Source organism: Musca vetustissima, unplaced genomic scaffold (genome assembly GCF_032173495.1).
Source record: "Musca vetustissima isolate MV318-11 ecotype Yass unplaced genomic scaffold, APGP_CSIRO_Mvet_v1 utg18595, whole genome shotgun sequence".
Lineage (NCBI taxonomy): Eukaryota > Metazoa > Arthropoda > Insecta > Diptera > Muscidae > Musca > Musca vetustissima.
In genome coordinates, this window is record NW_026884951.1 from 7,804 (window position 1) to 26,335 (window position 18,532).

The 18,532-nt window shown below is 36.4% G+C and overlaps 1 protein-coding gene across 1 annotated transcript; it reads left to right on the plus strand.

Moving 5' to 3' along the window:
• Positions 1-1,052: 1,052 nt before the first annotated feature.
• LOC133332046 (hormone receptor 4-like) lies at positions 1,053-8,513 on the plus strand (the record flags this gene model as incomplete). The annotated part of the gene is made up of 6 exons (XM_061540427.1): positions 1,053-3,705; positions 3,773-3,921; positions 3,983-5,116; positions 5,258-5,482; positions 5,578-5,699; positions 8,287-8,513. Coding segments are annotated over 6 exons (4,364 nt in total), but the record flags the coding sequence as incomplete, so codon positions are not given.
• Between the last annotated feature and the right edge of the window lie 10,019 nt (positions 8,514-18,532).

An 18,532-nucleotide genomic window follows, 5' to 3' on the forward strand; every position in this document is an offset into this window, starting at 1 on the left:
ATGCTCGAAAATCAAAATTTATGATATTATATCCAAAATGGCGGCTATTGGGTACATGTTTGTGATGTATAACAGTTATAAAAAACTGTTATACTACCAAAAACTATAATTAAAATAACAAAAATTACAAATTTCTCCAATTTACTCTGTATAACCGACATCTTAAGTGCCCAGGGGATGCTTTGGAATCATCTATAATATCAAAATATGAAAAATTTAATAAGAAAATTCAATTTTTGAGCTGTATAACAGTTATAGCCAAACTGTTATACTGAAGAAAAATGCACGAAAATCACAATTTTTGAAATTATATTCAAAATGGAGTGTATTGGATATATTTTTATGTTTTATAACAGTTATGGAAAACTGTTATACTGTCATAAAAACTATTTTTTATTATGAAATATTGCTGGAAATGTTAAACTGTTATAATAAAACACATATATAAAATATAAAAAATAAATAACAGTTATAATAAAACTGTTATACTCACCAAAAATGGTCAAAAAACATTATTTAGAACAATTTAAATATAAAACACAATATTACACTCTTTATCATCGAGTATAACAGCTATAAAGAACTGTTATACTACAAAAAATAAAAATTAATAAATACAGATTTCGATATTTTAAAATAATTTTGTAAATCCGGAATTTGTACAAATGGGCTCTCTTAAAAAATTTAGCCAACTATAACCCATTTGTACAAATTCCGGATTTACAAAATTATTCTAAAATATCGAAATTTGTATTTATTAATTTTGTCAAAGAGTCCCATTATCTAGGGTACATAAATTTATAGTTTAAATATTTCTAACCTAATAATTAGGTACTTAAGATCCTATAACTGTTAACACTTTTATTTTCTTATTTTTATTTTATTTATTTATTTATTTTTCAATATCTTAAGAATTATATTAATCTCCACACCCTAAACCCATTTATTTCTTTATTCTCCATCACTCCCCATTAAAAAAACTCTCTTCTATAATATTTTGTGTCAAAGCCTGAAACTAATTTCTCTCTCTCTTTTCCTCTCTCTCATTCCAGGAATTATGACACTGAGCCGTGGCCCCTACAGCGAGCTCGATAAAATGAGCCTTTTTCAGGATCTAAAACTGAAACGACGTAAAATCGATTCAAGATGCAGCAGTGATGGTGAATCAGTAGCCGATACCTCAACCTCATCACCCGATCTTTTGGCGCCCATGTCACCGAAAATGTGTGATTCGGGAGGTGGTGGTGGCGGCGGCGTTGGCGTCGGTGGTATAGTTGGCAGCAATGTGGCCGCCTCTATGTCATTGGTCACACTGACGGCCACCACATCGTTAACCTCAACCACCAGTACACCAACACCACCTGCCACCTGTACGAGCTCCTCTGCCATGCCTCAGCATCAAGTTGCCGCCGAGGTTGTGGTGGCAACAGCCAAAGCTGTTGCTGCAGCCGTTGCGGCGAAAAATGAACAATTGCAGCAGCAACAACAACAACAACGTCAAGAACAGACTGAAATCCATTCATCATGTGGCATGTCGGCGAGCTCCACGGCGGTCAGTAATATGATGACACCACCTGCTCCCGTACGAACATCACCGCCCATGAGCACTGAGATGGCAGCAGCGGATAGTGCGGAGCGAAGAACGCCCTCCAGTAATCGGGCCACACCCACACCGCCTCACAATAACGGCAATGCCAGCAGCAGTACCAGCAATGGTGGTGGCAGTAGTCGAGCCTCACCCGATTCTATGGATGACAAGCCAACGACAACAACAACCACTGCGTCACTGCTAATGTCGGCGAATGGCATGCATGGAGGCAGCTCGAATCCCAATAGCAGTATGAGTGTTATACGTTCGGTCAAGGAGGAGCGGATATTGGCATCGCCCACTCGCATGCTGGCCTACCATCAGCAACAACAGCAGCAGCAGCAACAACAACAGGGTTGTAAAACACCCACACAGTCTCAACAACATGTCACCGTGCTGGTGACACCATCACGTATTAAGTCTGAACCCCAACCGCCACAACCACCACATTCGCCATATTCCCAAGCTGTTAGTGCATCGACCACAACTCTCTCGCCCTCCTCACTGCCTGGTAATCCTAATACCTCCGCTCACAATACACCAAGCAGTTTGCTGCAGCAACAACAACAGCACCATCACCAGCAACAACAACAGCATCAGCAACAAAACCCTCCTCCTCCCATTGTCACAACACATCACCTGCATCAGCAGCTGACCCAGCCTCAGCTGAGAAAGAATAGTCCGCCGCATGATCTACAATTTCCGCCACAGCATCATCATCTACTGACACAGTCAATGCAACATTTGACACAACAACAACAACTGCAATTGTTGCAGCAGGCCGCCGCCATGTCCAGACAAAATAATCCAGCCACAAGGGAGATGTCGCCTAGTGCCTCAATGTCGCCCAGCTCAAGACACTCCTCCTCCTCGAAGTCGCCGCAACAGCATCTGATGCAGCAGCATCAACAACAACAGCAACAAAATGCCCAGCATATGCGCATCAAGAAGGAGCCCACGGCGATGCAGAACCATGTGACGGGTTTTGGCAACGGTGGAAGTGGTGGCGCCCAACGGCACCACTCACCGCATTTCATGCAACAGCAGTCACCCAACCAACAGGCGGGGCAACAACAGGGACCACCACCACCCCAACTGCCTCCTCAGGCTTTGGGCAATATGGCCCAGGCCCTGATGCATCCAGCCTCGCTACAATCGCTGAGACATCCCAACCGTGATGCGGCCCTTATATTTCGTGTGAAGAATGAGGTGCAACAGCAGGTGGCGGCGGCAGCAGCAGCGGCTGCCGGTTTACCTCAGCTAATGCAGCCTGGAGCTGCGGCTGTGGCGGCAGCAGCTGCCCAGCGCATGGTGTGGGTATCGAATGCCCGCATCAATGGCGTAAAACCGGAGGTGATTGGTGGTCCCATGGGCAGCATACGACCCGGTGGACCGGGTCAGTCACCTTCACCGCACCACTCATCATCGTCGGCCTCCTCAACGTCACAACTCTCTCCGCAGACACCATCACAAACACCGCCGCGTGGTACACCCACCGTAATAATGGGTGAAAGTTGTGGTGTCCGGACCATGGTATGGGGTTATGAGCCAGCGGCTCCTTCCTCATCGGCGGGATCGGCGAGTCAATCACCGAATTCCCATCATCATGGCCAGCATCATCTGACGCATCAACAAATGGGTGGAGGCGGCGGTGGCGGACCGCCATCATCACTGCAGTCTCAATCGCATCATTCATCACAATCATCGTTGAACACCGCCTCCTCACCATCAGCCGGATCTCTAACACCAACGCATACGCCAGGACCTTCGCCGCAAAATAATGAAGAAGCTGCCCAGCTGCTGCTCTCACTCGGCCAGACACGGATACAAGATAATCGACCACGGCCGCCACATGCATTTCGTACTCCGCATGCCCTGAATATGGAACGTCTATGGGCGGGGGACTATTCGCAATTGCCGCCCGGTCAACTGCATGCCCTCAATTTAAGTGCAGCCCAACAGCCATGGGGTAGTGGAGGTAGTTCAAATACCACTGGGCTGGGTAGGGGTTTGGATAATCCCCACGAGCCAACCGATGAAGATGATCAGCCGCTGGTGTGTATGATATGTGAGGATAAGGCAACGGGCCTGCATTATGGTATTATAACGTGTGAGGGGTAAGTAGTCAAGCAGATGGAGGATATACATGGGAGGGGTGTCTAATGATTCGATTTTCCTTTTCAGGTGCAAAGGTTTCTTCAAACGCACGGTGCAAAATCGCCGAGTCTATACCTGTGTGGCCGATGGCACCTGTGAAATAACCAAAGCTCAACGTAACCGTTGTCAGTATTGCCGTTTCAAGAAATGCATTGAACAGGGCATGGTTCTGCAAGGTAAGATTGCCATCAAATTTTGGATCTAAAGACAATTTTTTTAATATCTCCTCCTTTGCAGCTGTTCGCGAGGATCGCATGCCCGGTGGCCGCAATAGCGGCGCCGTCTACAACCTTTACAAGGTCAAATACAAGAAACACAAAAAGAACAAACAACAGCAGCAACAACAACAATCCCAACAACATTCACCCCTGCATCAACAGCAGGGCCATCATCAGCCGCAATTATCTCCGCATCATCATCATCACCATCAGGCGCATCTGTTTATGCCACAGCAGCAGCAACAACAATTGCAGCAGCAACAATTTGCAGCCGCAGTGGCGGCGGCAACCCACCAGCAGCAAACCAAATTACTCGGTGAAATGAAACCGATGTTCCTGTCGAAGGAACAGCAAGCCTTGCATTCGCCGCATCATCAAGCCCAACAATCGCCAGCATTGGGGCCACCACCCCAGCAGCAACAACAACAGCAGCAGCAGCAAGCACCTCCGTCACATTTATCATCGCCCCACCATGCACTGCATGGCTCAGCGGCCGGTGGTCCTCTGCACAGCCCCATGGCCGGCAATATCGGCCAACAGCAGACCCCACATCACGGCATTGCTGGCTCTCCGGTGACGGGGCCGCCATCACATATGACCGGTGCGGTCCATCAGCCTTCAGCAGCTTCACAAAGACCTGCCACGCCCCAAGAGACTGCCATGAAAATACCCTCGCATTTGGTAAATGGAACCATACTAAAGACTGCCCTAACAAATCCTAGCGAGATTGTTCACCTACGGCATCGGCTCGATTCAGCGGTTAGCTCCTCCAAAGATCGCCAGATCTCATACGAGCATTCTCTGTCCATGATCCAAACTCTGATAGACTGTGACGCCATGGAGGACATTGCCACACTGCCGCACTTCTCTGAATTCTTGGAGGATAAGTCTGAGATAAGCGAAAAGCTTTGCAACATCGGCGACTCGATCGTTCACAAACTGGTGTCGTGGACGAAGAAGCTGCCCTTCTATCTGGAGATTCCAGTCGAGATACATACCAAGCTATTGACGGACAAATGGCACGAGATTCTCATACTGACTACAGCAGCCTATCAGGCCTTGCATGGTAAACGGCACACGAATGCCAACACCGCGACCACCACCACCAATACTACTTCATCGTCATCGGCCCATTCGAACACCTCGGCCAGTAGTAGTTCAGCGTCATCGAATTCCTCCGCATCGTCATCGTCCTCTTCGCCCACACAACACCACAATCACCATCACCACCAGAATAATCATGCCTCGTCAACATCACCTCCGCACCTGAACGCCGCACATCATCCTGCCTTAGTACACAAAGATGATCCTGAGTTTGTGGCCGAAGTTAATGCCCATTTGAGTACGCTGCAAACGTGTCTGACCACACTGATGGGTCAGCCGATTGCCATGGAACAGCTGAAATTGGATGTGGGTCATATGGTGGATAAGATGACACAAATTACGATTATGTTCAGAAGGATTAAATTGAAAATGGAGGAATATGTGTGTCTGAAGGTTTACATATTGCTGAATAAAGGTAAGTTGGGGAGAGAGGGTTTGAGAGTGGAGTTAATATATTAACCTATTATTTTTTGTATTTTTTTTTTTCAAATTGTGGTTCCTGCCGTTTAGCAGAAGTGGAATTGGAAAGTATACAGGAACGTTACATACAAGTATTGCGTACATTTTTACAACATTCATCGCCACAGAATCCACAAGCCCGCCTTAATGAGTTGTTGTCTCATATACCAGAGGTGAGTTGAGAATAGAGAGAGAGAGAGAGAGAGAGTGAAACATAGAGAGTAATACCAGAGAAACAAATTAAATAACCTCCTCCATACGATTAAATTGTTCATTGCCTTTGCAAAACCTCGACATATACGTCCGAGACCCCAAATTTTCTTGATCGGAATAAACTTTTAAGTCGAATCGGATCCATTTCAGTCTCTCTGTGTGCTGAAATTACGATAGAAATCGCAATATTAATGATAGAACTTTGAAATTTTGCTCCTGCATTGCTAATCGGTCCACGTTTTGGGATAGACCCCATATAATCTGATTACCAATATTTCGAATTTTGTGCACGTTTTTCAAAGGAATTAACTGAAATTTTGTATTTTAGATTCTTATTGGGTAGAAAACCTCTCTACAAAAAATTGTCAATATAGGTGTATTTTCTCGGATAGTCCCCAGATAGCGGTATCGCCGAAATTTCTATATGTTGGGGAGCTTGGGCAGGGTTTTCAAGCGAATTGGCTCTAATTCGATATTTTGGGTTCTCATGGGGTTTCTAATCTTCCTACTAAAAATTATATAAATCGGAATACTTTTTAGGGTAGTCCCCATTAAAGCGCACCTCAGAAAATTCGATATTTAGAGAAGTTTGAGTGCATTTATCAATCGAATTGGCCCTAATTTGATATTTTGGGTTCTCATGAGGTGTCAAATCTTCCTACTAAAAATTATAAAAATTGGTGCAGTTTATAGAGTAGCCCCCATAAAGCATAACCTCCAAATTTTGGCATTTTAGGGAGCTTGGGAGCATTTGTTCACCGAATTGGCTCTAGCTTGATATTTTGGGTTCTCATAGGCTATAAAATCTTCCTACTAAAAATTATAAAAATTGGTGTATTTTTTAGGGTAGTCCTCACATAACGGTACCTCCAGAATTTCGATATTTTGGAAGCTTGGAAGCATTTGTCAATCGAATTGGCTCCAATTTGATATTTTAGGTTCTCATGGGGTGTCAAATCTTCCTACAAAAAAATTAACAATATTGGCGTACTTTTTAGGGTAGACCCCATTATAGCAATACCTCCGAATTTCGGTATTTTGGAGAATTTTAGCCCGTTTATCAACCGAATTGACTATGGTTCGATATTTTGGTTTCTCATGAGGTCTCAAATCTTTCCACTAAAAATTATGAAAATTGGCGTAGTTTTTAGGTCGAATCGGATCCACTTCAGTCTCTCTGTGTGCTGAAATTACGATAGAAATCGCAATATTAATGATAGAACTTTGAAATTTTGCTCCTGCATTGCTAATCGGTCCACGTTTTGGGATAGACCAGCAATACTTCCAAATTTCGATATTTTAGGGAGCTTGGGCACTTTTCTCAACCGATTTGCCTCTAATTTGATATTTTGAGTTCTCATGAGGTGTCAAATCTTCCTACTAAAAATTATCAAAATCAGTCCATGTTTCGGGGTAGATGCCATATAACGGTACCTCCAAAATTTCGATATTTTGGGGAATTTGGAAACGTTCTTTATCCAAATTGGCTCTAATTTGATATTTTGGGTTCTCATGGGATTTTAAATCTTCCTACTAAAAGTTATAAATATCGGTTTAGCCGCATGTTCCAATCGAAGTGGCTGTAAATTCAATATTCCGGATTCTTGGAGACGAAAAACATCTGGGCAAAAAAACTTCACTATGGGTCCATGTTTTAAAATAGGACCCATATTGGGGCCCAGCCCAGTTTCGTTGTGTTAAAGGTCCAAGACGAAATGTTCCAATCGAATTGGCTGTAATTTTGCAGCAATTTTAAAGGGTTAAAAAAGCTGTGTAGAATTTTTTTCAAAATAAGTCCCTGTTTAGACAGAGCCTCTAAAAAAAACTTCGAAGGAAAAATTCAATATAGGTCCAAGTTTTGATGTGATCCCCATAAAAAATGTCCCGCGCCATTCTCGGTATTATGAAGGTTTCTAGGCTCATTTTCCAACCGAATTTCCTGAAATTGAGTATTTCGGGTTCATGAAAGGTGAAACACATATTTGCAAAAATTTTTTTAATATAGGTCTCTAGCCTTCTTTTGTATATTTTTTATAAGGTCCGAGTATTTTTAATATTTCCAAAGTAAAATACGCGATTTTATCGTTTATAAAAGTTTTTATATAACTGTTATACTGCCGATTTTTTAGTCTGGTATACTGCTGTCTATTTGAATCGAAAAATATGTGATTTTCTTAATTTTTCTCCAGTATAACAATTATGTTTTAAGTAAAATATGCGATTTTTTCGAGTATAACAGTTTTCATATAACTGTTATACCGCTTATTTTTTAGTCTTTTATAATGATGTATATTTAAATCTTCACCTTTCTCCAGTATAACAGTTATGTTTTAAGTAAAATATGCGATTTTTTGTGTATAACAGTTTACATATAACTGTTATACTGCCAATTCTTTGATCTGATATACTGCTCTCTATTTAAATCGTTTAAAAATATCATTTTTCTTATTTTTTCTCCAGTATAACAGTTATGTTAAATATTTTTTTTAATTTTTTTATTTTTGGAATTTTTATTAATTTTTTTTCGAAATTTTTTCCGTGTTCCAGATCCAAGCTGCTGCTAGTCTATTATTGGAAAGTAAAATGTTCTACGTTCCATTTGTTTTGAACTCGGCCAGTATAAGGTAGCAAATGCTTCAACGTGGTCTATTGACAATTGCCGAGCAAAAACCGCCTTATTCCATTAAACCAACAACAACAAATACAACACGAACAACAACAAATGAACACACTGAACCCCTTGAAACAGCAGAGCTTAATGCCGAAACAAATAAGAAACGAGAACAAAATGAAACCCAAAACATGACAGCAGCAGGAGGACCCTCTACTTCATCTTCTTCTTCGTCGGGACAGCAGGACCATAATAAAGACTATCAAATTAAATGTTTGCCCATTGTGGAAATGCCACAAATTAAAATTGAACGGGACTATGATGAATATGAGATGGCGATGGAGACGGAAGGTGAACAGCACCCTTCGCAGGATAATGTGGAAAAAATGGAGACGGATGATGAAAGCGGGGAAATGCATTTAAAACCAGTGCCTCAGTTGTTGGAACCAACATCAATACTAAAGACTTCTTTGTTAACGGGGGCAGCAAATACTCTCGCGACCCTGACGGCAGCGGCAGAGCAAATTGCCCGTATGCCAGCCGGGCAGGATTTTAAAGAAATGGGAACAAGTAAGGGGGCAGTTGCCGTGAAATCTCCCCAACTGGTAACAAATGCATTGCTAAAATCCTATGCCTATTATAGTGAGGAAAATAAAAGACTTTTATATCAGGATGCTGATGAGGAGCAGGTGGAGGGAGAAGAGCAGCAAAAGTTGAAACAGCAGCAGTTACAGCGTGATTCACTTTTGTGTTTGGCCAAGGCCACGGCCATGGAAACTGATACGGAAATGGAAACGGAAACTGAATCTACGGGGGCGCCAACACCCACTCCGCCACCACCCGCAACTACCACATATACATCAATTTTACAATCAGCATTGATGTCCAAACGTCCAGCAACATTAAATGTTGCCTCAACATTACAATATGCAACAGCAGCAGCATCGCCAGCAACACCAACAACAATGTCATCATTATCGTCACCTGCCACTTCATCGGCCTCATTATCCTCATCCCTGGCATCGGCCAAATCTTTACATGTTCGCACTCCTGATCAAGTTCTTAAGACTGCAGTTACCTTGGCAACCCTTAGTGAAATAGCAACACAACGTGAACAACAAAAACAGCAGCAACAGCAGCAGCAACAACAACAAGACTTATCATCATCCTCAGCAGCAGCAGCTAAACATATTTTAGTTGTACCCCAGGTGGCACCCAGGAAAATGTGTACCCTGCCATTTAAGAAATTGAATTTTGCCAATGTAACGACTTCTCTAGCTAACACTGCCACCAACAACAGCATTTCATTGTTGCCCCATGTGGCAGCAGCAACAACATCCTCAACAGCATCACCAGCCAATAGTAGTTGTATGCCCACAACTGCAGCTATGGCTACGGGTTTAGCCACCTTAAACATTAGCAACAACAACAGCAACAATTCATCATCGTCAGCAACAACATTATCTACTGCAATTACAACAACAACAAATCATAATTTAACTAGTTTTTTAGGTTCTAACAACAACAACCACAGCATTAATTTAGCGATTAATGATAACAACACTAATAATAATAGCAACAACAACAACAATCAGGCGGCTTCTTCTTCTTCTATAATACAAAAAACTAATCACAACACCAACAGCAACAATGTTCAACAAACACAAAACAACAACAACAACAGCAGCAACAACCACAACAACAATAGCCTATCATCATTACCCCTGAAAATACCCTGCATTAAACCCCATTTGGTTACAAGCCAAACCCAAACTGAAGATCCCCCAAAGGAGGATCCGAAACCGAAGGCCACCCCAGCTGCCACTTGTTTCAGTACCCCACCACCCTCTTCCTCAAATTCCTGTTCCAACAGCACCCCATATGCATCGTCATTACAAACAGCAGCTACCTCCTGTTCTATGGGAGGACTGTTAAGGACTGCCGTGCCATCTCTGGCCAAGGCCATGAGTGTGGCACAAAACGCATCAACCATTACAGCATCGAAAACTACTACATCATCGGCATTACTCAGCACTAATCCCCTATCCAGTAGCTCCCTGCAGTTAAATAAATCCCCCAAGGCCATGAAGGCGGGGAATTTTAGTGGCAATATTTTAAAGGCCACACTGACCCAGCCCCCGGCTATGGGGTCAGGAGTTTTAAAACAAATGAATTCCAATACCATAAAAAATAATAATCCCTCCCCTTCATCCTCCCCTGCAACAGCATCATCATCTTCTGCCACCAATACCAATACCACCACCCCCACCACAGCTGTTACTGTTGTTGTTTTTGAGACATTGTTACCTGAGGACTGAAAACCATATACATATATTTTTATTAAAAAATAAAACTAATTAGTTTATAAATACAACAAAAAATACATACAATGTTTTCCTAAGTTTTATTATTTTATATAAATAAATAAAAAATTAATAATTTTTATATATAAAAAATGTGGCTTAAGCTAAAAACCCCACATCCTCTAGCACACAGACACACAAAACTAAAATCCCTTTTGTTGTTACCCAACTCCCACCTTGTTTTTTTTTAATTAAATGCATACAACAACAACAATAAAAAATAATTATTACAAAATGCTTTGCTTTTTTTACAATATAAATATATATTTTTTTAATAATTGTTTATAAAAAAAATAAATAAACAATTTTGTATTTTTTGTATAGGTATTAAGTCATTTATTTTTAAGGAAGAAGAAACAAAAAACAATTTATTTGTTTTTTAAAAAACTTGTAACAAAGAAATTTTTTATATATACATAATTATTAAATATTATCATTTTATGTGTTTTAAATTAAGGCCAAAATAAAACATTTTATTATTAATTATTATTTTTTTGTTTTGTTTTTGTCATTTTTATTATTACAACTATTATTAAAAATACTATTAAGTCAACATGTAACACTATACAAAATTATGGACTTTTTTTGCTGTAGCTTAATGTCGTTTAATTTTTTTATTAATTATAAGTTAAAAATTAAAAAAAAAAACAAAAAACTATTAATTATTGCTATATACAAAATACATTTTAATTTAGTAAGTAAACAAAAACTGTAAAACATGAAAAAAATCCCAAATAATTTTTTTAATTATTATTAAAAAATTTAATTATTATTAAAAAAAATTAAATTTTTTATAGCTTAAACATTTGTTTTATTTTTTTGTAATTTTTTGTTTTCAATATTATTTTTTTAAATTTGTCTATTAAATTGCAAAGATTCATTATTATTATATATATTTGTATGTGTATTTTTTTCTCCGTGTTTTATTATTTTTTTTTTATTAATTGTTATAATTAATCATATACATAAATAACTACATAATAATTTTCACAACAACAAACCAAGCTTCTTTATGCCAATCCCTCACACACATGGAATTACAAAACAAAACCCGAGCAAAAGAAAATCTTTAAAAAAACAAAACAATTCTAAAAAGAAAAAGAATTACAAAAAAGAAAAAGAAATCCCCCAAAATTTAAATAAAAAAACGTGTTCAACAAAAAAATACTTTCCCCCATTTTTTTATTTTATTTTAATTTTTATTTAAAATTAGTAATAATTAAAAAAATTCTCAATATTCAAATTTGGGAAAAAAGCTGTTGCAATTGCTTTAAAACCTTTTACCAGGAAAATGTATTTCAAAACTAAATTCGACCAATCTGAACTTTTTATAAATATGGGCTATATATTTGTCTAATTTGCTAAATTATGGCCACTATCATGAAAAAATTCGTCTAAAACCTTCAAAATACTAGTACCTATATGGAGGAGCATATTTTAAAAATTCAAATAATTCAATAAATTCAAACAAAATTCGAGAATTGTTTCCAACCACTACAATGAGGTCACATTTTCTCATTATAGTGGTAACATTAAAAAACATGGACCTATATTAATAATTTTCTGTATATATGTATGTCAGCCCTGAAGAATCGTTTATACCAAATTACAGCCACATCGATGGGAAAATTCGAAAGTGGGTAGATACTGTAATATGGGAGTTATACCAAAAAGTAAAGCGATATTGATAAAAATTTAAAGTACAGCCAATTTCATTAAAAAAAGTAGAGAAACTTTTCAAAATACCGAAATTTGCGAGGTATGTAGGCTATGGTGAAAAGTGAACCAATTTTTATCATTTTTGGTAGGAAGCTTTGCTATGCACTAAGAACCCAAAATGCCAAATAACAGACAATTCGGTTGAAAAAACGACCCAAAGAATGAAGGCACCGTAATGTGGAGGCTATCCTTAAAAAAAGATCCATTATGGTAATAAGATTTAGTTGCACCCAAAATACCCAATTACATCCAATGCAGTTCAAAAACGTTCCCAAAAATCACGAATATTTAGGAAAGCCGCTATAGGGGGCCAGTATCAAATAGGGATACGTAGTCGAGCTCAAAAGCCGACTTTTAGATTTTTCGATTTTTGCCACTGAACGAAAAGTCGATTTTTAGACTTCTCGATTTTGGCCTTTGAGATATCGATCTTGTCAAATCTGTTCCGACTTAAGCAAAATCAATGAAAAAAATCGATCTTGAAAAGTCGACTTTGTGATTTTCTCAAAGATCACAAGTCGACTAGGACTTTTAGACTTTTCCATACAAAAAGATAATTAGTCTAAAGACGATTTACTTATCCCTAGTATCAAAATATGGACCAATACATGATGCAATAATAAGGTGATGTATCACAACAAAAATCGTTGTTTTTGTCTCGACTCGAAAACTTCACAGCTTTATCTAAAATATTGCATGCTTAATTGTGATTTTAATAGGCAGGTTTACGGACGGGGTTAAATTGGCATAGAATTTGATTCTGATCAGTAATATGGGTCTCTGATGAATATTTCAAAGTGTTTTGTAAACGGAATGAGAGCATAACTAATGGTGCTGAGTACTGTAAATATTTATTTTATATATTTTAATAAAATTTAATCAGTTTTCGAAGTAAAATTTTGATTCTCAAAAATTGGAAGAATAACATTTGTAGAAAGTGTTTTTTAAAGACCAAATTATTATTATTATACATACTATAAAAAGGTTTCCCCATATGACGTCGATTTTTTTAAGAATATTTTTTTTCAAACACCCACAGAGCTAGATTTTTAAATAACATTTTTCCATTATGGAAGAATATTTTTTTCTAAGCACCAACAAGGTGTATATTTTATGAAGAATATGTGGAATATTCTTTGCGTCGAAAATATGAAAATATTCTTTGCGTCGATTTAAAACAATAAATACTTTTCAAGGATATTATGCGATTTTTAAGGTATATAATTTCCAATGATCAATCTTTTGGGGATTTTTTAAATAATATATTTTCCAAGGATATAAAATTTCAAACAAATATCTTCCTCACCGATCATCAGAGCGATATTTTTAATAAAATTGTTTCGAAAGACCAACAGATAGATTTTTAAATACGTTTTTTTTTCAAAAGTCTACACTGCTTCGATTTTTTATTACGATAAATTAATTAGCCAGTATTTCAAAACAAACAGAAAATATCCTGGCAAAAATTTTTAATTTTGGTGCTGACAATATAACAATATAACATATAATAATATATGAGAATATTAAAATTGAAACCGAAAAAGGTTTGTTTTGAGAATAACGAGTTTATGGCTTCAGAAAAGCTTAACCAAAAGCCTGATGCTTTACCCAAAAAATTATTCTGAAATGTTTACTTAAATTTTTACCTTTTTTTTTGGTTCATAGACTCACAACTTTTGTAAAATTATTAAAAGTGCCATGCACATTCACGATTATTTTTTTTTTTTTGTATTTTTGTTTCATATACAGAAAAGAGATAGTTCTTATAAATATATGAATAGATTACATAAATTCTTGAATACAATTCATAAACTGGCTTCTTATCTTGTGAAAGCCAGATGCATTTGCTGTTATTGTTCAATTTTTTCTCAGTCTGAATCATACACACTTCAAAAAATATTAAATTATACGAAATGTGTTCGGTATGTTTTGAACATGTACGAATTTCTGAGTTTAATGAACGCAATTCATAAAAGTTTTAGTAATTGTTTTTTTTCAGATGGGGCAGTCAGATGTTTTTAGTTTTCCTATTTTAATCTCAGTTAAAAAATAGATTTCAATTCCCAATAAATTTGCATAATGTTAATATCAATAAATTTTGTTTAATAAATTTACACACTTGAAAATAAATATTTAATTATATAAAAAGTATTCAATATGATTTGCAACTGTTTGAATTTCTGAATTTTTATGAACGCAATTCATAAAAATGTTAATAATGGTTTTTGGAGAGACGGAAAAATAATTTATGGAATTTGTTGGTTTTGTAATGACGAGGCTACTTTGTATTTGCGTTTATATACGGGTCTGCTTTAAATAAAAGACCATCTATAAGACAATCATTATTCCTCCCAAACCTTATACAGATGGAATATCTTCTGTACAATTTTAAAAGACGTTTAAAAAAATGGCAGGCATTTTCTGTATATATGAAGGACATTCTATGGCGAAGGCATTCTAGAGGTCATCTATAAGCAGAAGATCTTCTAAAGGCGATATTCTTTATTTTTTATATAGAATGTACTCTGTTCGCTTTCTATATTTAAAATATCTTTACAAATCTGCTATAAAATGTTAAAACAAAGATATAAATATTAATTAGACTTTCATCTAAGGTATTGAGATTTGAAACAGAACATATTTCCCGTTCTGTTACTTTTTTCATATAATAATCCAAGCTTTGTTTATTTACAACCAAATTGGATCACTACGTTTTCATTCTGTACTTTAAATACGTTTTTAGTTTAAATTCTAAAAGATTCAATATGTCTTTTGTCAATAAATATTTGTTTATTGATATATTCTTTATGATGTGTTCATTTAAGAGTATATTTATACCTTTCTTCTATTATTTTTTTATTTAAATCATTTTTAAATATATTATTTATTGTTCTCCTCGTTTGCAGTGTTTTTGTTACTTTTGACACATCCATTACTTAGCTAAACACCCTGTTTTCTCCTAACTCCACCAAAATCCAAAGCATACTTTTAGGCTATTATTTCAAATCAATAAATATGTGACTACAGACCATTTCATGCAATTTATTGTACAATTAAAAGATGTAATTACAGAAATTTGGATTTAAAATGTAATTTATTAACAAAAAACATTTTATTTACTTAATTATTAACCAAATATAAGAAATAAGTGGTAAAGTACAGTCTAATATGGTAACAAAGTCCACTGCCATGATAATTTACTATCAAAAAACAAAATACAAAAAACTGCCGAGTGTATTATGGAAGAAAATGAAAGCCAACAAATAAAACATTAAACACTGCCTTGTTTAAATATCTAAAAACTAATAATAAATTATTTGTGTGTTCCCTTAAAACAATCTTGGCATTTTCCAAAATCTAAAAGAATTATGTGTTCAATTAAAGGACTTATGTCAAATGTTTCCATTTAAGAAATTTAATTCTCTAAATTAAAAAAAAACGCCTCCATACACACAAAAATCATTACAACAACAATAACATCATCATCGTCGTCATCATATACTGCAATTTATTTATATTCAAGACAACAACAAACAAAACCATTTCTCAAACAACAACAACAACAAAATAAAAACATACATAAATAAATAAAGCAAGAGTCTGATATAAAAAATGCCTTTAAAGTGTTTTATGGTACGGTAAAAAAATGTAGTCAAGTAACCTAGAAAAAAAGTAAAAAAAAACAAAAAAAAAAAAAAAATACAACAACAAACAAAAAATAATTTATTAAAAAAAGAAAAGAAAACAATTATATAAATTACACCCAGATACACACACAAAAAACGACATAGAAAAAGAAATAAAAAATAACGAAAATTAAACGTAAACAATTTTAAGATTTACAACAAAAATAAAAACAGGAAGAGGGATAAAAACATACTGCAAAACAAAAACAAAAATATTAACGAATAAAATACAGCACATTTGCATTTAATAGTTAAGTATTTAAACCAAATAAAAAAATAAGAACATGATTAACAACTGTAGAGGCAATATATTTAAGATGATGATGAAAGATATTAAAAGAAAATAAAAACAAAAAATAATATTTTTGCACTTTAAACATGCATCCATATTAAGAACAAAAACCAAATCATTAACATCAACAACATCTGTAATATTTAATTAAAAAACACAAACAAAAAACCATAAAGTCTAACACTCCTACTGCCACTATTTATAGTTAACAAAACAATTATATTGGCCACTTTTCTTTTGAAAAAAAAATCATATTTACTTTAAAGTCTATTCGAATTATATGGCGCATTATTTTGAAAAAAAAAACTGTAAAAAATATATAAAAACCAGTTAGCGAAGCAGTATATTCGGTCGGAAGCGGCCATATGATACCCTACACTAAACTTGAACTTTCTGCGGGCATCTCAATATTTCGCGATATTTGACTCCTCTTGATCGATTAGAAATCAACAACTCCGCTTTTGTACCCTGATATCATTTCCGAATTATATTTTTCCGGAATGAAAATTTACGCCATTAGATTCATTTTTTTATTTTCCCACAAAAGTCTTAGGTCTTTGACCATAGTTCTGGCTTCTGAAGCGACCATAAAAAAAACAAAAAGAATGTTCTTGGTCGATTTGATTCCTTAAATATTAACTGATTGATGATATCGTCTGTGTACAGAAACAACACCCTGTCTTTGACCGATGACATTTCAAAAGACCGATATCTTTTGTGTTATAAAGACTTTGTCACTAAAAAGTTTCCAATTTATATTTACATAGCTCCTAGAAGTATACAATATGCACTAACAAATGTAAAGTATAGATGGCGCCCGATGTCTTTGTCCAAAACCAAAAAGCCTTGTCTTGGATCGATGATACTTAAAAAACACGAAATTTGTTGTGCCATACAAATTTTTTTCACTGAACAGTTTCAACCTATGTTCCAATTTATATTTACATAGCTCCCAAAAGTATGCAATGTGCACTACCAAAAGCAAAGTATAGATGGCGCCCGATTTTAGGTTAAAAAATTGTTATAGTTACTTAGCTGGCTCCAAATAGAACATTTGTTTCATAAACCGAGCTTAGAAAAGATTTCCAGGCCCACCGATCTTGTGCGCTTTTTTCCATTCTGAAAGACCATATTTCAAAATGTAATTTTCCTCTGATCTTTCCATCGAAGGCCATCCTCTTCTATGTGAACCATCAATTGGCTCGCTTTTATATGCCTTGTATCACGGTCAAGCCACTATAGTCGCTCGATGCGTCATGGTTCATTCGACGTCGATATTCACCATCGACGCAGATTGACCTTGGCTGCTACAAGGTAATGTTCCGATTCGATATTTGCTCTTCGGATCGATCTAACGTCAAAAACTTTCTTTCCGTCTATCACAACATGATCAATTTGATTTATCGTTGCTTAGTCTGGAGAAGGCCAGATGGCCTTGGGTATAACGAGATGCTTGAATATGGTGCTACTTACTAGCCTCATATCGTAGTCGGATGTTTCTTCGTGGAGGCAAAATTTTCCGATGGTGGGGCCAAAGATATTTTCTGTTCCAATTTTTGAATTAAAATCTTCCATCGGAATTTTAATGTCATGGCTAGGGCATCGGTTATATGCTGTTTCTAGGCGCTCGTAGAATAATTCATTGGTCTACTCATATTTGTCTTCTGTCGGAGAATGGGCAAACATGAGACTGATATGGAATAACTTCGCTTTTATACGGATTATAGCAAATCGCTCATCTACTGGAGTGAATCGGGAGACGAGGTTTTTTATTCTCCTGTTGATCATAAATCCGCAGCTAAATTCATGTCTCGTTTCATGGCAGCTATAATACAGTGCGTAATCATCTGATTTATTTACGCCTGTTCAGTTAATCGAAACGATAATTGCTACACACTATTGTCCACTTTATATATTATATTAATCCGCATTAAAATGTTCTCAAGACAATTTTCCTGGGCGATTTCAAAAAATGTCAGACATTTTAAAAGGTTTAAACTTTTTTGGAATTATAAACATTTTTGTCGCCCAAAAGTATATACTATGTGAAAGCTCTATTAATTCCTAGGCGATGAGACTGTCATCTATCCTTGCCTAGAAACAACGCCTGCTTGAATTGTGT